The sequence below is a fragment of the Bombyx mori genome, chromosome 16 (assembly GCF_030269925.1).
Source record: "Bombyx mori chromosome 16, ASM3026992v2".
NCBI classification, from domain to species: Eukaryota; Metazoa; Arthropoda; class Insecta; order Lepidoptera; family Bombycidae; genus Bombyx; species Bombyx mori.
In genome coordinates, this window is record NC_085122.1 from 2,996,646 (window position 1) to 3,022,307 (window position 25,662).

The 25,662-nt window shown below is 38.7% G+C and overlaps 1 protein-coding gene across 3 annotated transcripts; it reads right to left on the bottom strand.

Moving 5' to 3' along the window:
- Positions 1-200: 200 nt before the first annotated feature.
- On the bottom strand, positions 201-25,242 carry LOC101745915 (clotting factor C). Of its 3 annotated transcripts, none has more exons than XM_004928894.5 (10): positions 25,008-25,242; positions 13,179-13,391; positions 12,251-12,798; positions 10,105-10,254; positions 7,155-7,236; positions 6,092-6,199; positions 3,984-4,160; positions 2,664-2,831; positions 912-1,068; positions 201-440 (listed from the first exon to the last, which is right to left on the bottom strand). In XM_004928894.5, the coding sequence occupies exons 1-10, from the start codon at positions 25,023-25,025 to the stop codon at positions 247-249; spliced, it is 1,815 nt and encodes a 604-aa protein (XP_004928951.1). In that variant the 5' UTR covers positions 25,026-25,242; the 3' UTR covers positions 201-246. The 3 variants fall into 3 exon arrangements, with proteins under 3 accessions (XP_004928951.1, XP_021205421.1, XP_021205422.1); XM_021349746.3 differs by having other exon boundaries at positions 909-1,068; positions 25,008-25,181; XM_021349747.3 differs by lacking the exon at positions 25,008-25,242 and adding an exon at positions 13,785-13,900 and having other exon boundaries at positions 909-1,068.
- Positions 25,243-25,662: the final 420 nt, after the last annotated feature.

Genomic DNA, 25,662 nt, shown 5'->3' on the forward strand with positions numbered 1-25,662 from the left:
TTACTAAATTGCAGGCGTGCTGTGAGGATGTTCACCTATCTATAAATTAGAAAAGAGGTGCGAAGGCCAGCACAGTAGTTATTTCAGTCCAATTGAGTTCGACCTCATGTCTGCAGGGGGGCGAAACGATGTATCCAATTCCCGGTAAAATCCAATATGATTGGTAAAAACAAAAGGTCAAACCAATTTCAAAAGGCCAATTTTCATTTTCGTTTTATTCTTAAAAATCGCTTAACCGAACAGAAGTTAATAGTCAAAGAGATTTTCTTGAAGCCAAGGTAGGAATTTAGCCAAGTCGCTGAACACTACGTAATGGCTGGGGTCACATCTGCATTCGTTCTGCCTGGCCACGGAGAGCGACACCAGGCCCCTGAGGTACCAGCTCTCGCCAAACTTGAAGACCATTCCGCCACCACTGTCGCCGTTACAGACCGATGTTCCTGGAAAGTCGAGACATTGCAGAGTTCAGGTAAAAGTGCATAAAGAGTCGCTTGATAGGAGTACGTTGCCCGCGTTGACCATTAACTTTAGTTTAGTGATCACTTCGCTTGTGAACAAGTGTTTGGTACATAGTTGTTAGAAAACTGCTGTATTTGAATTGGGTGTATGGGATGCTCGCATGGATAGGTGCCACTGTTTTACTTAATTCCAACAGGAGACCGTCATAAGTCGGGCAGCCGTAATACAATCCAGTTGAAATTTCAACCTTTCAATATTAAGTTTTACTGGTAACTATTTAAAAATAAGTAGACCATAATCTCTTCCGCTGACTTCGAGTAAAGCTGCACGAATATATTTGAACAAATTATAGTACGCACCGAAACAAAGAGCTCCTTCTTTTCAATGCAGTTGGTTAAATGTACCGTACGACATGTCACTTCATCTTAAATAAAATATACAAAACCTACTACCATCTCTATATCCGGCGCAGTAAGTGTACTCCGATGTAAATCTGACGAAGAATTCGCTGTAAGACCTGATGCAGGTTTCAGTGTCAACCACGGGCATCTCCACCAGGCTGAGCTCTTCTGTCGCCACTCCTGTCTCATCAAAGCCCCAGCCTACCACCTGAAAAGAATAGTTAATTTCATTATTACCAGGAATTACACTGTACTCGAACATACGAAGTGTTTCTGAACTTCAATCCCTGGTTAACATGCGTCGTAAGGCACAAACACGTAATTTCGGATCCTCCCGATTTACTATCGGTGCTTTTAGGTACCCCAAGCATCGGTCACAGTTCTCGTGGAGCCCATTGCTTGGAACGAAGGGTTCGGCGATCAAATTAACCCACAGACGTAGCCTGCTGAGTTTCTCGCCGGATCTTCGCAATGGGTCACGTTTCCGATCCGATGGTAGACTTTGCGAAGCACTGCTTTTGCTAGGGCTAGTGTTAGCAACGTCCCCTGGTTAGAGTATCGTGAGCTCACCTACTTGCCCGCTTACACTGGCATAACCACTTAAGTTACCAGCTTAGGTAGGTAAGTTACGTATTTATCGCGAGTATATTTACAAACACGCTTGGCTGGGACTTAATTTAATTATCTAACTATTTCCAGCGCCACTTATTTTGTTGGATCGACAGCGGATCGGGTCCTCAATTAACCAACTAATTAATGACTTGAAATTCGCTTCGCCGGCGTTGCTGTAGAAACTATTAACCATGGCTATGTTTTTAATTATATATAGTAGAACATTCGCACAGTTTTATTGGGTGTCACAAATAAAACACAAATATTTGGGCTGGGATCATCTATACATACTAATATATAAATCTACAGTGGTTTTTCCGGATGTTCCGTTATAACTACTGAACCATGCATCCGATTGAATTGAAACTTGGTATCCATGTAGAAAATACATGTACTTAATGGATAGGCTAATAGTCTAATATTTATATGAGAGTTGGTCTCCCTACACCAGTTGCGGGGGCGTTAGTGACGAGAATCTTTGTGGGGGTGACAAACAATAATGTTAATTTTTCCTCCATAGAAGGAAGCTATCCGCGAGGCTTGCTTAGATGAATGGAGGAGCTCACGGCCCACCTGATGTTAAGTGGTTATCGGACCCCATAGACATCTACAACGTAAATGCCGCCACCCACCTTGAGACACGAATTCTAAAGTCTCACTTTTAATTTAACTACGGCTGCCCCGCCCTTCAAACCGAAACGCATTACTGCTTCACAGCTGAAATAGGTAGAGTGGTGGTACCTATCCGTGCGGACTCACGAGACGTCCTACCAGCAGTAAAATTCTCCTACTCGGTTTTTCCTGAGCGCTATGACCAGTCGTTCTTCAAACGACGCTTCAAAAGATTTTTGTTCCGTCAATACAGTCTATGAACATCGGTGACGCATCATCACATCATCACGCATCATCATCGTCTGCCTATTTAGGCAATAAAAATGGATAATTAGAAGATACACTTCAATCTATAATAACAGAAGAATATGGGTTAGCAGCGCGTTGTGAGACTACAGGATGCGGAATTCACTTCACACCCGACAGATCTTGGGCTTGCCCATGTATAACAGTAAATGATATTTATATCTATGCATTAAGGAGAATAGTAGGAAAAGACTAGGTGGATCTCGTTCTGCTCTGTTGGATTTATCAAGAAATGGAGACTCATTGGTTCGGTTTCATTTAAAAATGACTTACTGATCCCTTCTTCCCTACAATATTATTGAGTGTGATCTGATTGCTGGGCCAAAGACAAGCTGGCTGAACCCATTTCGAATAGGTGACTCTGTCTTTCAGCTCCAAGATGCTGACGTCACGACTGAATGTCGACGCGTTGTATTCTGGGTGTATTATTATTTGACTGACCTGAAATGAAAGTGCTCATTAAGTATTGACTATTAAACTCAAAGACAGATAAAAGATAGAATGGATTAGAAACAGACCACCTCCAAATACTACGATGTTCTTTCAAATCGTCCTATATATACATTTTTTGTACATTAAATATAAGTCGACAAGTAGTTAATCAATATCAATATATTGTTATATCTTGATAATTTGTTTGATGAGACCACGTGAGAAACACGAACTTTCAAATTAAAATCATCAAAATTGGTTCAGCTAGAAAAAAGTTCTGAGGTGGTACACAAATAATAGCCTGATTGAGGAGAACCTTCTATTTTTTTTATATTCGCTAAAATGCTTATTCGCCAGTCGACTCGTCTCTCTACGGATTGGTGTTGGAGATTCCGTGGTTCTGCGTAGTCTTCAGTGAGCCAATTTTCGTTCGATCGAACTGACATCTTCAAGAAGGTTTTGCACAATGTGGGCGGTATTCGTGTGGTCTTTTTAATCTCTAAGTACAGAGTGGGTCATAAGCATAAATATAAAGTATATATCTGTGTCCAAAATTTCGTAGGGTCATTACCAGCACCATTTAGATTCTAAGCAAATACTTTATATACATACGTTTATGATTAGTAATAAGGGAACGTATGAAAAGTGTGTGAAACTTAGCGTTAAGAGGCGAGTGAGGGAAAACAGTAAGAAAGGGAAAAGAGACCAAAGCAAGATGGCGAAGACGTTTGAATGAGCAACGCGTAAAAAAGGTGTCAGTTAATTTTTAATCATAATAACAGAGAAAGTTTTGGAAGAGAACAATAAAAGTAGAATCGTTTTATTTTATACGCCACGATCCCAATTCTACATATGGCTACCTTTACGAACCAGATTAAAGAATTTTATGATATTTTATATATATATTTCTTCTGTGCGTGTGTTTGTCACTGAACTCCTCCTAAGCGGCTGGACCGGTTTTAATAAAATTTTCTGTGTACCTTCAGGTGGATTCGAGAATAGTTTAGACTAACAAGTCAGCCCGACAAATGGCGCTGCAGACGGTATCTAGGTTATTTATCTTTCCTAGAAATAATTTTTAAGGCAAAAAAACGTTTGCCGGACCAGCTAGTATACATCTATTTTTTTATCAATTTAAAACTATCACACGATGAAACTCACGAATCTGATCTGCACGCCGTCGACGGATGTTCTGAGATTGTGTTTCCCCAAGTACACGGTCAGCGTGTCCTTGTTCACGAGTCGTTGAGAGCCCTTCCTTGTGACGCAATGTGCCGCCGTGATGATGTGGCGGTGTGACACAAGCGTTCCTCCGCATATGTATTTGTTGTCTACTCTCTATGTAACGGATATAAAAAAAAAAACATAAGCACTCTTGTCCATAGATAATACACATAAACTAATTATAGATAAACAACTCAAGCACTCAACAAAAATGTTTACGGGCGTGGGCCACTAGATGGCTTCACTTTGGTTAGTTTCTCATTCCTCTTGTAGATGGCAGTAGCATACTAACTATCCTATATTTTATATATAATGAAGGATTTTGTAAATTTTCAGAAACCACAAATTGATAAAATTTAGTAAATTTCTCTATAGCAAATAAAGACTTGTATGATTTTTTTTAGGCTCTGTTTGGATATACAATAATTAAATGCCTTAACTTTAACAACATGTAAGTTTAGGGGCATCCGCTACAAGATGTTGATAGTTTCGATAGAAAAAAATATTAAATGTCTTAAAGTATCGCAGTTTCAGGGCCTTGCTCTTGTCGTCGTGGTATAACGGATAAGAAAGAATTGTTTTATTTTGTCAGTTTTGTGTTTACAAGGATTTTAAACGGGTAATAATGGTAGCTTATTAAGGATTTAGCATCTGTAAAAGTGTAGTAAAATGAAACGAAATGTTCCTCCAAAAAGCCACTATTTTTTAAGCATAATTACTCCACTATTTTTATAAGTCTTTCGTCGCAATTTTTTTATTGCTTAGATGTGTGGACGAACTCACAGCCCACCTGGTTTTAAGTGGTTACTGGAGCCCATAGACATCTACAACGTAAATGCCGCTACCCACCTTGAGATATGAGTTCTAAGGTCTCAGTATAGTTACAACGACTGCCCCCCCGTTCAAACCGAAACGCATTCCTGCTTCACGGCAGAAATAGGCAGGTTGGTGGTACCTACCCGTGCGGACTCTTATGAGGTCCTACCACCAGTAAAATCAAATAAATCAAGTTCGTCGCATTTCTCTCCCTATAACTTTTCATATTATGTAATATGTATGTACAGTGGTACCTCGACATACGAGTTTAATTCGTTCCGTAATGTCAAATTGCTAGTATCTCAAACCAATTTTCCTCATTGAAATTAATTGAAATGGAATTAATCGGTTCCAGCTCCCAAAAACCGAACTCAGTCATTTTTTTAAAGTGTTTTTGAATAAAAAATATGTATTAACAAGAAGAAACGGGCTCGATCCTGTAGGGCCACTATTTTGCCTGTTTTTGCCGCGATGATGTACGTTCCGCTTTGAAGCGTTAGCTGCTGTACAGCTGTTATTTGGACCTCACATCTCAAGATGAGTTGCAGCTTGTCTACAGGCTCTATGAACCATTGAACTCCAAAGGACCCAAGATCTTTGACCCACTGAATAATAAAACATAAAAGTGCGGGAAACTAATACCAAGGCTTTATCGTTGAATCGTGTATCTGAATGTGGCATTTGTATTCTTTGTTTTGATAAAATTTCTAAATCACTATATTACGACCCAGCACATCATCGAACTTCTGCGGTTTGAACGAATACAGCTGTTGCACCAATTCCTTTGAGACTTAAATCCTATATTTCCAGGTCAGAGGCGTCCTTATTGTGATATCTATGGACTCCGGTAGGTGTTGTAACCAGCAGATGTTCCGGTCATAAGCGGAAGCAGGATTTCGAAAGTAGATTAAGGATTATATAACTAAGATGTTCTGTAACCAATGGTCTTTACCTATGAAGTTACCATTTTTCAATACTGGCCATTAGGAACTATAATAGTTGCATTTTTTTATTGGTAGAAATACAAAATAACAAAATACGACTTTAATTTTCTACATACTAAACGGGAATTACGTCGCTAAACACCTTGTTTAATTGATACCATCAACTGATGTTAAGTAAACTAACTGAAATACAAGCATTTTAAACATAGATTTTATTCACATTAAATATATGTTTGAGCAAAACTTGTTTGTCTTTACGGTCGAAAATTATCCGCTGTGTATTACCTGAGTCTGGTATAAGGCGATCTGCCAGGGCCATTGACCTTCTAACGTCGGGACCCCGTTCAGAACTAAAGGTATAGGCCTGTTCAACATTACTCGGCCGCAGGTATTCTGGAAGGAGAAACATAGTTGAATCAAGTCTGCCATCAGGACGTTTATTTCAATTATTATTTACAGTGGCAGCGGTTGACAGGTAGGTGGTGCTCCTATTAACGAAGACAACAAATCACCATTGGACGGTAGCAATAAAGACAACAAGAGTAGTAACAACAAATATGCTTATCAAGTGCCGTGACGTCAGCATGAATGCAGCGAAAGCGAGAAAGAGATAGAGAGATATTATTCCGATTCGTGAGTTACCTCAATTTTAAAACTCGATTCGATTGTATACAGTAGTTTGTTTGAATATTATTTGCAACCGTTATAGCTGTAATTCAGTCAGCCAGGTGAATTATTAGATACCCCATTATAATTAATACAACTGACGTAAGCAGTACAGCACGGATGCGCTGTGGCTCTGTATGAGTTTGTTACTGGAACTGTTAATCTGACTAGAATACTATAATATAGATCCGATATCAAATTCAGATTCCTATTCTATTACTCTTTTGTCAGGGCTAATCTTTGAAACGCGCAAATTTAACTGAATTTTCATTTATAATCTAATAAGAGATCTTCTATCTGAGGTATTTTTAGTATGATGCATGCATTAAAATTGCATTAAAATTGACAGAATGATTAAGGAAAATTATCAAATTATTATTACGATAGGCCAATCAGACAACTAAACTATTACATAAATGATGATTTTGGGAATGGCATTTCGATGATGACTCACTACCGAAATTTTGAATCGTCTTAAAATTTCATTTATTCGTTTATATTATTTGTCGAACCGGATTCGGCGGCCAAAACCTATAGGGTATTTTTCCTCATCTGATTTTTTCTTTTTAATTTTATGATTTTATTACTATTTCGTATCGGATTTTTAACAGAATGTGCTAAATTAGTATTTTTTTCATCAATTCCAAACGTAAATCTCAAAGAAAATCAAAAACACATTAACCTGATCGCTTCGGTTGCTGCTCGGCAATATGATGGTGGGCTGGCCTCCCGTGAAATATTCGTAGTCGTCAACGTCTCCTGCACTGCACAGAAAAATTCAAATTCAAAATCATTTATTTCAACTTAGATGTCAGTATAACACACTTGTTGAATGTCAAAATATAAATAACAATGTTAACTCTACCACCGGCTCCAAAAAAAGCCACAGTCCTGAGAAGAACCGGCGAAACAAACTCAGAGGGCTGTTTTTTTGTTTTTTCTCAAAAAAAAAAATTTTTTTAATAAGTAAAAAGATTTGCGGTAAACGAAAAAACAAGTCAAAAAATACAATTAACAAAAAACAAATTAACAATTAAAAAAGGTTATAACATTATTTAAACTCTGAATTAATATCTCCAGGTACGTCCAGATCTTTATTATTGCGATGTCTATTGGCAGCCATAGCAATAGATTAAAAACACAATCCTTATACACACGCACACTTGTTTGGATATCGAGTAGAGGGAACTCGCTCTCGCCAGCGTCATCTGACGGCCGGAGTCCCGCAAGGCTCCGCCGCTCATCCCGTTATTATTTACTTTGTATATTAACGATATAACCACGGTCTACGGAGACCCATCTAGCGCTCTTCGCCGATGACGCGGCTATCTACTATTCGTGCAGGAAGACATCGCTTTTGCATCGGCGACTCCAGATCGCAGCAGCCACCATGCGCAGTGTATCCGGGAATAGCGGGAATGGCCCAGAAAAAACACAGTGGTGCTCTTCAAAACAGGTCGCCCTCTGATTACCACTTCGAGCAGCTCATTCCCTAATAGCCGCGTTAACACCTCCGCCATTCGCCCCATCACTCTCTTTGGCCAGCCCATACCGTGGGCCTTGTAGGTCAATCTAGGCGTCACCCTCGACAGAGAGATGACATTCTGACCCCACATAAAAATAGCACGCGACCGAGCCGCCTTCATACTAGGACGCCTCTATCCCATGATTTGCAAGCGAAGTAAATTGTCCCTTCGTAATAAGGTGACACTACAAAACTTGCATACGCCCCGTCATGACATATGCAAGTGCGGTGTTCAATCACGCGGCCCGCACTACTTTGAAACCTCTTCAAGTTATTCAATCCCGTTTTTGCGGGATAGCCGTCGTAGCATCATGGTTCCTATTCCTATGTATCACGGAGTTACACTAATATGTAACTCCGTGATGACCTGAAACTTGACTTAATCAGTAAGTATATACTTATAGTATATATAGTATATATATAGTATAGTAGTAAGTATATACTATTATTTTTCACATGTGTATTTAAGTATATATTTTTATGTAAGTTTATTAAGATATAGCACCGTCCAGTTAACTTATTCCTCTCCCTGCAAGATTGCCTGGAAGAGATCGCTTTCATCGATAAGGCCGCCGATTTATATACCGACTTTTGTTTTATTACTTTACTGTGTACATATTAAGGTGTTATATAAATAAAGAGTTATTATTATTATATACAGTCGGCATGAATAGGTGACTTTGAGAACGCGGCATGACACGAAAGGTAGTGCAACCTCAAGCACCGATCACCGTTCTCGCCGGATCCTCTCAGTGTGTCGCGTTTCCGATCCGGCGGTAAATTCTGCGAAGCACTGCTCTTGTTAGGGCCAGTGTTAGCAACACTTCAGTTTGAGCCCCGAGAGCTCACCTACACGCTAGAGTAAAGCTGAAATAGCATATCAAAGCTATCAGCATAGGTAGAAAAAAAAACTCGCACACACACAAACGTTAGGAACTAATGAGGGAATCCGGAAAACAAAATTCTGCTATCCTCATTAGGAATCCTTAAAATATTTTTCGAATAACTTCTCCGTCTATCCTCTTCATTTCAGTAACCAATCTGTATATTGGTAATTCCAAAACGAAGCCAGACCGGTCGTTAATATATGAAATCGTTAAGGAAAAACCCTGCTTTATTATTCCCTTGGCCGCTACGACATGTGTAACGAGGAGTTTTTAAGTTCCTAAATTAGTAGCGCCATGATTGGATGGGTCACTGGTATTGCCGATGTCCATTGACAGCGACTATTAAATCCCATGAAATAGGTTACCGATTGGAAATCTATCTATCTATATATATAAAAATGAATTGCTGTTCGTTAGTCTCGTTAAAACTCGAGAACGGCTGGACCGATTTGGCTAATTTTTATCTTGAATTATTTGTGGAGGTCCAGAGAAGGGAGAAAAGGTAGATAAATATGAAAATGCTCGGAATTAAATAAAAATAACAATTTTGTTTTTTTTTTTATGTGTCCCTTCGTCGGACGGATTCCTTTTGTTTGTTTTAAGTTTATTTTATACAAAAGTTTAGGTTTTTTATTTATCGACTGAGGCACTACAAAGTCTGCCGGGTCAGCTAGTTAATAAATAAATAGTTACACTATACGAACACTTGTAATCGAGCTCCAGAGGAAAAACACGTTCTTTGGTATTGCGCTTTTGCGATAAACAAGTTTTTCTTTTTCTTTTAATAATGGCCGACAGCTTAAAGGTCACTGTTGAAAATTTTGGCTACCTATTGAATGTGTTTTTCCTTATTAGATTATGTTATTGCAACCGATAAGTGCTTTCTGGTTGTAGCAGTTTTACTCACTCCCAGTATATCCACGCCAGTTCTCATTGGTTTTCTCTCCCTCTCTCTCTCTCTCTTCAATCGGTCCATTGCTGAGGATCGTGACTCCGTTTGATTCCGTCAACTAGTTGTCTCCGTCAATCCCGTTCTGTAGCTTGGTAGAGTGCATCGCTGACAGGTATTTTTAGTTGCTCCACTATTTGGTCGGACCATCGTTTGGTACCTCTACCCTTTTTTTTTTTTTTTTTTCTTTTTTCTACCCCTAGGACTTTTTCTCTCGATTTTACATTTGTCATTGGTTTTAGTGAACCAGAATTTTCCAGTAAAAACTTACCTTCCATTGTCGTCGTGGTGTTGTGATGAGCTAGGCTGTTTCGAGGGTGGACGGTACGTGGGCGGCGCAGGAGTGAACCTAGGATTGTTGTTCGAAGGCCCTCTGTCCTGATTCTGATTATACGACTGAGAAGATACCTCTCCACCCGAACTGTAGACAGAATAATGTCTTCTATAATGATTTCCTTCAGGTAAATAGAATCTATACATATAAATAAAATAGGAGTGTCTGTTTTTAATATTGAAATAACCGCTTTTTAGTACATGCATATGAATATTACATACGGTACATACACAAAAATAATATTTTTTACAATTTGTGTCTGACTGTCTGTTTGTTTGTAATCTCTGGAATGGCTGGATCGATTTTGACGAGACTTTCACTGATAGGTAGCTGATGATATAAGGAGTAACTTAGGCTTCTTTTTTAGACTAGCTGTCATCGCGGTATCACCGGCGGTACGACAATAACCGCGGGTAACATCGCGGGTCTCAGCTATTAATAATAAAATTTAATGTTTCCGAAGCGAAGCGAGGGCGGATCGTTATACCAAATAAAATCCCAAATGCTAACAAAGATACAGTAATCATAATTCGTGGCCAAGATGGTACTGGAGGTCTTGTGAGTCGGCGTGAAGCAGTATGCGTTTCGGTTTGAAGGGCTGGGCAGCCGTTGTACTGTACTGAGACCTTAGAACTCAAATCTCAAGGTGTGTGGCACCATTTACGTTGTAGATGTCTATGGGCTCCGGTAACCACTAGACACGGGGTAGCCGGGTCAGATGGGCTTAGATGCACCCATCTTAGCAATAAAAAATAAAAAAAGAACATCAGTCGTACTAGTATAGACTCAGAGACTAATAAAGAACTATTCATTTTCAAATGCACTGTAAAGAAGCATATGCAAGATATTATACAAATTATCTATACTAATATATAAATCTACAGTGGTTTTTACGGATGTTCCCTACTACTGAAGAAAATACATATACTTAATGGATAGGCTAATATTTATATGAGTGTTGGACTCCTACACCAGTTGCGGGGGCGTTAATGATGAGAATTTTTGTGGGGGTGAGAAGCCCAGCGAAGTGGGCGGGTTCAGCTAGTCTTTACCCACCACGAAAAAATCGGTTTGCTAGTTTTGTAATCTATATTCAGAGAACGACAGTGAGCCAGTGATCAAATGTGAAATTTTTGTAGTGGTATTTTCATGGATGGTTTGGGATTACTTCTTCAAACCGAGTAAGTCCATGAGTATGTGTGACGACACCTTGCGCAGAATACTAAAAAAAAAAAAAAACAACAACAAATTGGATTTATTTCAATTTATTGAGCTTCAGACAGAAAAATTAAACAAAGTTTTCCTCTTGAGCATTTAACGTGAACGATTATCGCAAAAACCGGTCGTACAAATCGCCTATATTTGTAATTTTTTGCTGTACTTTATTATTTTAATGCAAATAAATCAATTTTTGTACGCAATTAATTCTTGATTAAAATAATGAGAGGCTCGACTAAGTTTGGTTAGATACTGCGCCATTCCCGCCGAATTTTAGGGTTTATTAAGTTTCTATGAAAATAGGTAACAGAATCCGTGTTACTACCGAAACGCTTTAAGAACTAAGTATATGGTAAACATTTGATGTCTCTGTTACAATAAATCGAAAATAATTCCAAGCAAACGTACATACAGGAAAGTGACTCGAAAAATGTGGTAATATAAGCAATTGGTATTTTTAATAGCATGTGAGACCATATACTAACATTTACGAGGCGTACGACTTTCAGAAACTGCACGTTAATATGGTTCATATATCAGCTAACATAACTAAGCGGTAGCTTTGATTTTTTTTTCCTACCTAAGCTGATGGTCGAGAGAGACCATATCAGTGTCACCGGTCTAGTAAATGAGCTAACGGGGCTCAAATCTTACATTGTTGCTAACATGAACCCTAGCAAGAGTCGTACTTCGCCGAATCTACCACCGGATCGGTAACGCGACCCACTGAGAAGATCCGGCGAGAAATTCAGTTGGCTATGTCTGTGGATTAATTTATTTGCCGAGCCCTTTCGACGAGAACGATGACCGGACTTTGATTCAACTGACCACAGAAATCGAAAACATTGATCCTTAAGGCACTTACATGCTCGATGGATTTGCGGAATTCACGGGTTTTACGTAAACTGGTCGCTCGGCTTCGGTAGACGGTCGGCCTTGGACGGGTCTAGTCTGCAACAGGTGCTCTGGACGAACATCAGGGCTCTGTGTTCTCGTATCCGGTATCTGTGGCCTCACAACTGGATCCTGAGGTCTTCTAATAGGAATTTGCGGTCTTTCAGTTTCTGGCGTCCTCGAGTCAGTATTCAAGGGTCTACTTGTTGGTCTAGGGGATGGAGTAGTTTGTTGTCTTCGATTGGGTTGTGTTTGGGGTCTACCAGTCGAAGCTGTGACGAATCGGTTCGGCTTTGAATCGCCCGAAGACAGAGGGCTCTCAAGGGCAGGCTGGGGGTTGTTTGCATTGCAAATTTCACGTCCATTCAATCTGATGGCTAAAAGACGAGGAGCTTTGTTCAAAGTATTGTATTGGACGAAAAATCTAACTGCCGTTGCTGGCCCAGGATTGATCTTCGTCTGCGTGCTTTCGATTTTGAAGTTCATGTTGTCTTGCGTTGTGACATCGCCTATCCAATTCTGAAAAAGATTAACTTTCCTTCAAGTAAATAATTTTTTTATTGCCTTTGTAGGCAGACGAGCATACGGCCCACCTGATGGTAAGTGGTCACCGTCGCTCATGGACGTCAGCAATGCCAGGAGCAGAGCCAAGCTGCTGCCTACCATAAAGTACTCTCCGCAAGCCTCGTTTGAAGAAGGACATGTCATAGCGCTCGGAAAACACCGTGGAGGGGAGTTCATTCCAAAGCCGGATGGTACGTGGCAAAAAAGATCTTTGGAAACGCACTGTCGATGAAGTTCTAAAAAAAGGATTTTGCTTATTAAGTCCTAACAAAGTAAATTGCTATCTAATATAGTTTTATTTTATTTTAATTAATCAAATAAGCATTCGTTCTTACCCCAAGTATATCAGCTTTACTATCCAGAACGATATTGAGCCATAGAGAATATAACGTGCTGTCAGTGGAGACATGGACTACGCCATACCACCTCCCAGCCTCTGACCCCGGCGTTTCATACTCGAAAACATTCGGGCATGGTGAGATTGGAGTGCTTTGGTCCTGTGTGCGAACTGATAGTGCTAAAACCAGCACAACGGTCACAAAGCCAAGCTGAAAAAATATTTTCATTTAAAAAAAAAAAGGATTCTGCTCCGTTAAAAGTACAAGATCGCAACTTCATTGTGCTTATTTGTTTAATTTGACGATAAAGAAGCAGGCGACCAGTCTGATGGTAAGTGACAACCTGTACAAAGTGATTTACGCCTGCAGGCTGCTTTCTAGAAACCAGCCTGCGGGCTGTTACTGTAGATCTCCTTAGAGAGAAAAATCATTTCGCCAAAGGGACTAATTCCTGAGCCTGGCAATACCGAGAAAGCGTGTATTTTGTGAAATCTACTGGTTGACAGAATATTCTACAGTAGGTAAAATTGCAAAACCGAATTTCAAAACTTAATTATTTAGTGCATATGAGGAGAACGTAAATATTTATCATAATATACGTACGTGCTACGGGGTTCGGCGTTGAGTTTAGGACTTAGAAAAAATGTGACATTGCGAATTTTCTCGGGTTAAAGAATTGCAGTCCATAAACTATATTAACCACAGACTATAAGCAATAAGAAAAGTTCGACAATAAACAAATAGTATCTATACATCCGAATGTGTGTCAAATACATGGCAGTGTGTGTAATGTTTTTTTTATTGATTTAATGTAATGCTTATGCATAATTTAAATAAATATTCTTACTCCTAATTTAAATACCTACCTATAAATACCTACTCTAATTTAAATAAATATTCTGTACTCCTTCTCTATATCTTATTCTATCTATACTAATATTATAAAGCTTAAGAATTTGTTTGTTTGAACGCGCTAATCTCAGGAACTACCGGTCCGATTTGAAAAATTCTTTCAGTGTTAGATAGCCCATTTATCGAGGAAGGCTATAGGCTATATAACATCACGCTAAGTCTAATGCCAGCGGAGCACCAATAAAGAATGTTTCAAAATTGAATGTTTCAAAATTTGCCTTATCTGGTGATAGATTCTACGAAGCACTGCTCTAGCTACGGCTAGTGTTAGCAAATTCTCATAGGTTGGGCCAGTGAGCTCACTTACTCGTCCGGACGAAATTGGAATATCCCCTTAGGCTACCAACGAATAGGTAAGGAAAAAAAACAACATGTCTAAATCCATTGTGAAGCAAACGGGTTTTTTTATATTGACGCATTTTTTACCTATCTCCTCCAATAATATTATAGCGTGGTAAAATTAATAAATTATTTCTGTATTGTGTGCGTCACAAATTATCATATTATTAAGATTCGCTGGGAAGTAGGATGGAACTGTGTTCGAGGAACAGTCCACTCAAACGGGTTTTTATCTAATCGTGAACAGTTTTTTAATTTCTTGGAAAAATAGCAAAATGTTCTGGTTCTAATGTTCTGTTTTGTTTTTTTTCGGCGGCGTATGGTCGAATAGAGTCGGGACGGTCCATCGTGATGATTCGGTTAGTTATCCTGTATTGATGCTGTCTATGACCATTAGTAACCTTTTTTCCTACTTATGCTGATAGGCTTGAGAGGCTATATCAGCGTTACCGGACCAAACCGGAGGTGTTGCTAACACTGGCCTAGCAAGAGCATTGCTTCGCAGAATCTACCACCGGATCAGAAACGCTGTGTGTATGGGTTAATTTAATCGCCGAGCCCTTCGTACGAAAAAAAAAAAGTAATCACTGCCCATAGGGCAGATGAAAAAAAAGCAAATAAAATAAATATACCTTTCTAACAGCAGGCCAATACTTAGTACATTCTAGTATAGGTAGTTAGCTTAGCTAGTCAGTTTATTTTAAGTTATTTTCGTGGCAGAGCAATCATTACGTAACTAACTCGTCTTCACAAACTTGTTCTCTGAACTATTGGCCATACGGTTCTGTGAAGGAATTGAGTTGAACAAGATCGATTTGAAGGATATTGAAGTGTAACTTCTTTAGACGCGTTGAGAATAAAGTAAAATGTATCTCGCAACAGATTCGTTACGGCTAGAGAGAAAAGATACAATTTAGGAAGAGTGAGAGTGAGAAAACAGACAGAGCGTCTCGTGAACCGCTAGACCGTGGAGAGAGGAAAAGGTCGTTTCTCTTATATATAGCATTCCCTATTACAAGAGAAATTTGATTTAAGGATGAAGTATGGAGAATACCACAATGCCATACACATCGTAAAAGAAGTTTCACTTCTTTCACGTGCGCCAAGTTGCAAGCGCACCTTTTTTATTTATTTATTGTATCGTAGACGAGTTCACTGTTCTCTTGGAATCGCTGTCTGAGCCCATTGACCACACCAACGTGAGTGCCACCTCGAAGTCGAAGTCTTAATATAGTCTCAATATATCATCATATATAGGGGGATTATATGGTAGGTGATTGATTACACAAGTAGGTTGTGTGAATCAATTGACACGCGGAATTCGCCGTCGAGACGAGAAGCATCGATTTCAAAACTAATTACGTATTTATGTTGTTAGCAAATTTACATTGTTTCCACTATAAAACGTGTCTTCTTTTTACTCTTCTGTAACAAAAAAAATTCAATGCGTTGTTTGGCATCTTTAAACATAAATATTCTATACATCCGTGTATATCTAAGAATAAAAAAAAAATCATTTGCTATACGGCTCGCTATTGTAAGAAGCTGTTGTTTTGACTCCACATTAATGAACTTTTGCATTGACCTTGCCAACTTATTTAATAATGTCAATGCTATTGTAGGTTTTCATTTAACGTGTATTCAGTAATTATCGTATAGAAAAATTAATAAGAATTGTTTTCGACGTATTATTTTATTACGATAAATATTGTATCCATAAGTATAATTATTGTCTTAGGTAGTATTATTTAAATGGACAGAAATTACAGATTTTAATGTGTCGGTTTTTTTTTGTTTTTTACCTGCACGCTTATCCGGCCTCAATTTAGGGATTTCCTGTGGTATGAGCACCAGAGAGTGATAAGTATATATTCCAGCGACAGGACCACCAGCTCTCTCGTTCGGTGGGCCGAGAGCCGCCCTGTTGGCGCCGCGATGCACCTTCCCCCGCAAAATGCAAATTTCATTTAAATCGATTCAGTACTTTTAATGTGAAAGTGAGACACACAGACAGAGTTAATTTCGCATTTATAAAATTAGTATGGATTTAATGAATCAACATGACATACCGAGGAACTTCACTAGTGACATATGACGTCATAACCAGACTGATTTTATTTTCATTTTTATTATTTTTTCCATTTGTCTGACTTCAATGTAAGCATGCACAAAGGCAACGAAGTTATATTAATTTTAATGTCACAAATTAAGGAATTTGATTTTATTTTGCAATTGCACGTAGTTCTAATGTGATTCCTATTACGAGAGTCCCAAGGTTTAAGTAACATCGAACCGGGGTTAATGACTGTTAGTAAAATCATTATATCTAAATCGAACGGGCTCATTACATTTGTGTAACGATTAAGTACTAGTATAAATTTGGCAAGGAAGGTTTACTGGTGGCCCAGAGGCCTTTCTAGCTTCACCAGAATAGGTGAGCGAACACGGATTCAGCCAGGAGGATTTACAAAGTTTCTTAACGTGACCCTATTTAAGTTTTGCTTTACCTGTACAAGACAGTCTGAGAAGTGTATGTCAAATTTCCTTCTTATTTGCATTCTCTTAAAATTAAGTTACTCCAGGTTGACTTAAAATATTTATTAAGCAGTTTGTTATTCGAAAGAACTATTATAATATATCTTGCGCGTCTAATATCTTTAAAGAGGTAGAGATAGATGACAAAGATCCCAAAGCTAAACCTGGGTTTGAGTGGTAGTAGGACCTCTTGTGAGTCCGCACGGGTAGGTACCACCACCCCGCCTATTTCTGCCATGAATCAGTAGTGCGTTTCGGTTTGAAGGGTGGGGTAGCCGTTGTAACTATACTGAGACCTTAGAACTTATATCTCAAGGTGGGTGGCGCATTTACGTTGGAGATGTCTATGGGCTCCAGTAACCGCTTAACACCAGGTAGGCTGTGAGCTCGTCCACCCAGCAAAGCAATAAAAAAATAAAAATAAAATTTTTAATGGTATTTGCAATCAATTTGAATCTATAAAATATTTCATTTAGATTTATATTTTGCCGAGCTGTTTGTGTCAGCTTCAACACAGTCAACGTTCCACTTAAAGGAAAATACTTTTAAGTAGAATTTAGGTTGTGTTTTTTTCCAAACAAACTTTCTCTGTAAATCACAGGTGAATTAATTTATAGTAGGTTCAAAGACACCGCTAAAGATAAGAAAGAAGAGACATCTTACTTTTCCGTATCATTCAAGTGTTGTGGTAAGTATTTTATTATAATTAATCTTTAATTAGGTTCTCTAAATACCGGTAATTGATAAAGTAAAACAATTAAAAAATGTAGTTCAAAAACTAAGAATAAATAATAATCAGAATAATACTTATATTTTTGGCTGGTTATATTGCCAGAATATTAGATTAATGTCAAAGAAAATAGTATTAATATTAGTTCTTGTTATGTGCGCGAGTCTTCCAATTAATCGGACATATTGAAGTTGGTCTGCGTTACATCTATACTAATATATAAATCTACAGTGGTTTTTACGGATGTTCCGTTATAACTACTGAACCATGCATCCGATTGACTTGAAACTTGGTATCCATGTAGAAAATACATGTACTTAATGGATAGGCTAATATTTATATGAGTGTTGGACTCCCTACACCAGTTGCGGGGGCGTTAATGATGAGAATCTTTGTGGCGGGTGAGAAACAATAATGTTAAATTTAAATGCCCAGCGAAGCGGACGGGTACAGCTAGTCATTTATAAATTACTTCTAAATAAGGTTAGGAACATTATAGCTTTGTAATAAAGCATAGTTACTTTCGATTATAATTTGCTAATGTCGGGAATAACCCTGGGGAATGTTTTAAACTATCGCGGTTATTTATATTCTATTGGTTAGATGAGTGGACGAGCTAACGGTACACCTGGTGTTGAGTAGTCACGGGAGCCCACAGACATCATGACAAAATATGTTCTGACCAAAGAAAGAGTCGTTAATTTTGGTTTTCGTATGCACTATTATTGATAAAAACGAGCTCTTCGTAAATAAGATTAAATCCGATTTTGCAAGAAGGAAAAAGTTGATTTAGATGATACCGCTAACATAATCTAACGGAGGATATAATAACAGTATTTTCTATGGAGTTAACTGTAAAACTAGTGAATGAATGATTCATTATAAGCATTTCGCTAACAAATCGGTTGGTATTTAATAATAAAAAAACAGTTCTGTGAAAAAACACTTAGTTTTTTATTTATTTTTATTTTTTATTGCTTAGATGGGTGGACGAGCTCACAGCCCACCTGGGGTTAAGTGGCTACTGGAGCCCATAGACATCGACAACGTAAATGCGCCACCCACCTTGAGATATAAGTTCTAAGGTCTCAAGTATAGTTACAACGGCTGCCCCACCCTTCAAACCGAAACGCGTTACTGCTTCACGGCAGAAAACATAGTAACATTATGTTGCCACTTTGTCGTTTGAATCTACATGATATTTTTCTTTATTTAATAAAATCGTGTTTATCTTGCAAATTTATTATAAAAAAAGATAAAATTTCATCTTCAGGAAACCGCCGGATTTCCGCCTACGTATCAGGGGGCGGTAGGCGGGGCATCTGAGAGATGATCCGACTAAAGCCCTCTTTCTGTCAACAATACGTATCTAAGCCTCTATGGGACAGAGCTATGCTCAGCCTAGAGGTATGCCGGGATCAATGGACGCATATTGCTCGTTCCCTCAGTCCTCTGACAACTTAAGGCAGAATAAAAATTACTATGCTATTTTACTTTTATTATTTTGAAGAAACTTGTACACCTAATTTAATAAAACGTTCCGAAAGACTCCAGAGAAATACGAAATAAGAAACAACAAAATCGAGTTTATGTTCGATATTGTTTACCAGCTTAAAACTGGTAAAAGAGGAAAATGCAGATGGCTATAGTTAGCACGGTAATTTGTTTCGACGCGCCATCTTACAATCAGAGCGGGACAGAAGCTTCGATACCATAGAGTTCAAAGACCACGGAGTCGTTGGCAGCACTTGTTTACCAGTACCAGGGAGTAAACGGAAAGCTCGCTTCACTGTAAATATATTCAATACTAGCTTTTGCCCGCGACTTCGTCCGCGTGGAATAGTTCACAAATAATGCTTTATTTTAGAACTAATTTGGTTAGCATAAAAAACGTTATAGTGAGCCAGCCTTAACATATATACATATGCTGTCGCGGACTTTTTTTTAGATCTTTTAAAGGGGAACAATTCTGTCGTACATTATTTTAGCGAAACTTTAACCGTTTCTGCAGCGCACGCAGCAGAAGCTCTCAAAAGGGAAAAAAAACGATTTTGAAACACTCTTTATTGGTGTTGTTTTTGCGTGATGTTATATAGCCTTTCTCGATAAATGGGCTATCGAACACTGAAAGAGTTTTTCAAATCGGGCCAGTAGTTGCTGATATTAGCGCGTCCAAACAAACAAACTCTTCAGCTTTATAATATTAGTATAGATATTTATATCGCTAATATTATAAAAGGCGTAGTTAGTAGAAGACAAAAACCCAATTGGGATTCCCTTTATAATACAAGATAAGAAGGTCCGGTGTAGTCGTATCGAGCGATGCGTTCAAAACCCGCAGTCAGTGTGATAAAGCGGCAAAGGAAGGAAATCTGTTCATACAAACTCCATACAACTCCATACAAATTTGGGCGTCCATTGAATTTCCCGCCGAATCTTCTCAATGCTAGTGTTAGTAAATTCTTTCAGGTTGAGCCCGTGAGCCCACCTACCCCTAAAATCAATGGGCTCAGAAGTCATTGAACAACAGGTAAACTCATCCAGCTATATAAAAATTGCACCTTTGGGACCTGACGTTAAAGTATCAATTCCAAAACATTTGGCGCGTTAGGGCTCAGAATGGACTGGTCTACATGGCGGGTATCGCACATGTAATATATTAATATCGAGATTTTGTGCTCAAGGCTTTCGATAATAATATCGTTCGTTGTACAGTAAAAAAATTGGTTTAATTAAATTATCTTTTCGCCAAAACGATTTAGTAAAAAGAAACGCTTTTCTTGTTACTGTGGATTGAAGTATTTCCGCTAAATTACGTCATTGTATTACGGGAAATATATGCGAGACGAATTCCATTGGAATACATATTTTTTCTTTTATGTGACCAACTTTCAGAAAGCAGCGTCCGTCATTTGCAATTTCGCGACTTATCGAGCTCTCTCTCTCTCTCTCTCTCTCTTCGATCGGTTCCTCACTGCTGAGGATCGTGACTCCGTCCGATTTCGTCAACCAACTGTCTCCATCGATCCCGCCCTGCAGCCCGGTGGAGTGCGTCGCTGATAGGTATCCCCAGTTCCTCCGCTATTTGGTCCGACCATCGTTTGGGACCTCTACCCCTAGGCCTTTTTCCCTCTATTTTACCGGTCACCACAAGGCGTTCCAAATTGCTGGTATCCCTACATGCAACATGACCAAAATACCGCAATATTCTTTGTAGGCAGATTGTGGATAGACGTTGAATCTTTTATATTTTTAACTGCCTGAGAATAGATATGTTGGTGCGGCGGGCCGTTCATGGTATTCGTAGCATACGTCGCCAGCACCACATCTCAAAAGCGTCGATTCTCTGCCTATCTGCGGCTTTGAGTGTCCACGTCTCTGCACTATATAGAGCAATGGAGAAGACAAGGGTGCGGACCAGATGTATTTTAGTTCGGTGGGTAATATTACGGTCTCTCCAGATTTTGCTCAGTTGGGTCATTGCAGATTTTGCCATGCCAGTCCGTCTCCGTATTTCCGGTTCGCTACTTCCTTTGTTGGTAATCAGTGAGCCAAGGTATGGGAACTGGGTTACGGTTTCGTAGTCATGTAGGAGATTGTTGCGTTGGATAGCTTTGAAACGGTCAATAATAATTACCTTGGTCTTGGATTTATTAATAGCAAGCCCCATTTCCATACTGACGGTTTCCAGTTTGTGAAGTAGCTCCGCCATTTCATTTTCCGATGAAGCGAAGAGGGTGGTATCGTCCGCGTACCTGAGATTCGATATCTTTACTCCACCTATCTTTATGCCACCTTCCCAACCATCTAAAGTTTGTCGCATTATGTGTTCTCCATAGATATTAAAAAGGATGGGAGATATCACGCATCCTTGGCGAACACCCTTATGGAATTTGAAACGGCCTGATGTTAAATCTCCTACAGTCACAGTGCCATATCCTGACTCATACAGCTTGCGAACCAGCATTACGAGGTGGTCCGGTACACCTGTCTCGGAAAGAACTTTCCACAGTCTCTCCCACTTAACGCAGTCGAAGGCCTTTTGGTAATCCACAAAACACATGAAAGTAGGAGTGTTATATTCATAGCACTTTTCTATTATAAGCCGAAGGTTTAGGATTTGCTCTCTGGTGCCCCTCCCCTTCACAAAACCGGCTTGTTCCTGGGGTATTTGCCAGTCCAGGTAAGATCTTAGTCTCGCGTTGATGATGTAAAGCAGAATTTTACTGGCATGGGATATCAGTGCAATGGTTCTGTAGTTATTACAGTTCCGTACCGAACCTTTTTTGTGAAGAGGAAGAATAGAGGAGTGTACCCAATCAGATGGCCAATCTCCATATCTTCCTACATAAATTATGCAAGCACATTATGCCATTTGGGCCCAATCCTTTCAACACTTCCGCTGTTATTCTATCAGGTCCTAGTGCTTTATTGTTTTTTAGCTTCCGGATTGCGGCTTCAATTTCTGAACGGAGTATGTAGGGTTCCTCTTCTACCGTGACTTCGAGAGATGGAGTAGATTGGTGTTGGGGCATTTGGTCCTTATATAGTTCCTCACAATATTCCCTCCATCTCTCAGCTATTTTGGCAACTTCCCAACTTTAGGGTTCCCATTTTTGTCCTCTATCACCCACGAAGATGGTTTGAACTTCCGCGTTATTTGCCTGACCTTACGGAAGAGATCAGCAGTTTGATATTTGTCTGCGTGACGTTCAATTTCAGTACAGATGTCTTCTAGAAATTTGTTTTTGTCTCTTCTACATTGTCTTTGAATTGTACTCGTGAGTTGTGAGTACTCTCCCACGATTTTTTTCAGATCTTACGCCACATTGAAGTTCTTTACGTAAAGTTATATTAGACCAAACCTCTTCTGACATCCAATCCTTTTTGTCTATGGGTTTTTTGGCCATAGAATCTTATCGAGCTATAGCCCACGAAATGTAATGCACAAATAAGCAAAAAATGCTTTTTATTTTTTGACGAATCACAATCATGGATCCATCATTGTTTCGGAATTTTTTTAGAAATTATATACTAAAATCTTCCTCGTTTATCAATGTTTTTATTAGTGAAAACTGTCTCAATTGCGTAGTCTAATAGAAGTAAACTTAGAAACACTTATTACGTGTTAGCAGCGACGTTGTTTGTTATATATTCAGAGATAATTGTCATTTTACGTCACATTTTGTTTATCGTTAATACAAGACGATTCTATCTGAAATTCTCTATGAATTAGATTAAAACACAAAGTTGTGGTTCAAATGTTAATGTTTAGATAAAACATAAAAACAAGTCAAGGATTTGTCCGTACCTGTTATTGATTGCAACATAACAATAAAAATTCCCTCCCTACGGTCCACCTGCGTCCACCAAACCCACCAAACGTCCAGACCTTTTCCTGACTTTGGCTCATTAATACGTAATATTCGTGATTTATTTAATGTAATATTAAGTAAACTTGAGGATGAACCAGAGAAACAGAGATCTTGTTACTGGTGGTAGGACGACTTGTGAGTCCGCACGGGTAGATACTGATTATCTGATTTTTGTAACATAATAAAACCTTTAATGTTTTTATTTTTATGTTTGTTAAAATTAATTACCAATGTACAAAGTGCACTTAGGTTCATTGAACCAAATGGAAAGAACGTAATCTTTAATTAAGTTTGCATACTTCTTGTTTTACCAAACAAAAAAACTAAAAGAACTCAATTACATGGCGTCATTAAGTACGGACGAGAACTTTTCTCCTTGTTTGGATCGCAGACCTGCTCCCGACCCGCCTGGTATTAAGCGAAGCCTTATTATCGACCTTGAGACGTGAAGTTAAAGTTGTTATTTCTCAAATTTGAATGCAAGTCCAAAAAATAATTAGACACAAGTGCATCTGGTGTTTTATTGCATAAATAGGGTCATGCTACTGATCTATTCTGTATTAAAAACCTTCTACGTACTGCGCTAGTCCTTCTAAAGTGAAAATTATACTCATTTCTCGAAGAGTACATTCTCTACCCAACGTCAAGAACAATTCTGACTAAATTAGTAGATACATTTAATATTATGTTGGATTTTGGTCCTTTATATCGATATTTACTTCTTAGAGTCACAGGTCTTAGACATAGATATTTCCTACTTAGAGTCACAGTAGACCAGAACCCAGCGTCCGATTAGATTTATGGGCGCTTTCTTTTGCCTTTGGTCGTAACAATACAGCTTACCTATAGTTATGTTTATAGAGTTCAAATTATGATATAGGCCCTACAGCGGAGTATTCTGGAACTAGGACCCTGTAAACTCGGGACATACAAGTCGTCTGCAACTGGTTAGACCGGTTTTTCTTAATTGACACCGTTGCTAATGACATTTACGATCGTTATATCAAAAAGGCATTCCCGATGGGCGTACGACTTGTGTTATATTGCGCACTTTTTGGCCAAAATACGTTCGCTATTGGGTCTGCTATTGGTCTAAAGGTCTGTTTCAATGATTCTCTAGTCTAGTCCTGTAACTAGCAAGAAAACGGGCAGTTTGGTTCGCTGCTTAGAATGAAAATTCCTCTCAGATGTCCGATACAATTATCGAAACATCAGTAAAAGTTCCTCAGTAATTGACACCCACAGATGATAGACATTTGGAACTCAAGCGTGCCTTAAATTACTCAGCTGCGAACTTCTGTGAGCTTAGGATATTGCTACTGTGTTTTGTAGCTATATGTTTATTCGCAGACCGCCATATGTAGGAACAATATCATTTGGTGCGCCGCCATGAAAGGGCCTTATTCATCAAAGAGTCCAAGAATTAAGAATATTTTTTTTATTGCTTAGATGGGTGGATGAGCTCACAACCCACCTGGTGTTAAGTGGTTACTGGAGCCCATAGACATCTACAATGTAAATGCGCCTCCCACCTTGAGAAATAAGTTCTAAGGTCTCAAGTATAGTTACAACGGCTGCCCCGCCCTTCAAACCGAAACGCATCACTGCTTCACGGCAGAGATAGGCAGGGGTGGTGGTACCTACCGGTGCGGACTCACACGAGGTCCCGCCACCAGTACCACCACCAATATAACCTTTATATTTCTTGTAAAGATTAAAAATATTTAAAAAAATACTATACATACATACGTCGTTTCTTGCGGATGTGGAATGGCAACGAAATACAAAATTACCTTCAAGCTGTTTAACCGGTTTTTTCACAATTTCATATTGATACAACACACAAAATACCCGACTTCCTCGTGTTAATTAAAACAATTCGCACAAAATATATTAAGAAGATGAACACTCAATTAAGACACACGGAAATCTTACCATTTTAATTTGCACCATTCGTAAACAACTAGTATGTTATAAAAAAATTGTTTTCCGACGCGATTTATTCCGCGGACGCGCGTCTTTTGCGCTCGCCTCTTCGAGAATGACAAAAGATTAATGTTATTAATTATCTTAAGGTCAAGTTTACGATAGCCAGCCGAGAGGGACAGCAAATGAAAACCTTACAGAGCGACAAAGATGTGTGTATGTTTGTTTATTTGTCTTTTAAGTGAGGGTTGACGAGAGAACAGGTTGGTGACGATCCGAAGTTATGGAGTCTACATCCGATTTACATTATTTTATTGTAGCCGTTGCGAATAACAAGTTTATGTATTTACTTTAGTTATTTAATTACTTACAGTTATTTTATAATAAGCTCAACAGCAAGATCCAAAAGTCTTCACTATCTCCATTGATGGTAATATCTCATTACCGTACGGGGAATGGAAATATTAAGTTTCATTGAACTTATTTTTTACTTATTTATAAACTCTGTGTCAATATGTTGACGTATAAGATGTTACGTCGTTGCCTTCATAATGATAAGTAGATTTACCAGTGTACTTTTTTACGTGGTCGAAGCCTTCAAATATTAAGTATGTTTAGCTGTGTATTGTCCAATAATAATTGTTCTCTGTGCTTATGATACACT

Bases quoted from the DNA above. Each gene is read 5' to 3' on its own strand.
- LOC101745915 (XM_021349746.3), bottom strand. The intron at 12,799-13,178 runs GTAAGAACGAAT...AATCTTTTTCAG, and splicing joins GTAAAGCTGATATACTTGGG to AATTGGATAGGCGATGTCAC. The intron at 6,200-7,154 runs GTTAATGTGTTT...TTCTCCTTCCAG, and splicing joins GCAGCAACCGAAGCGATCAG to AATACCTGCGGCCGAGTAAT.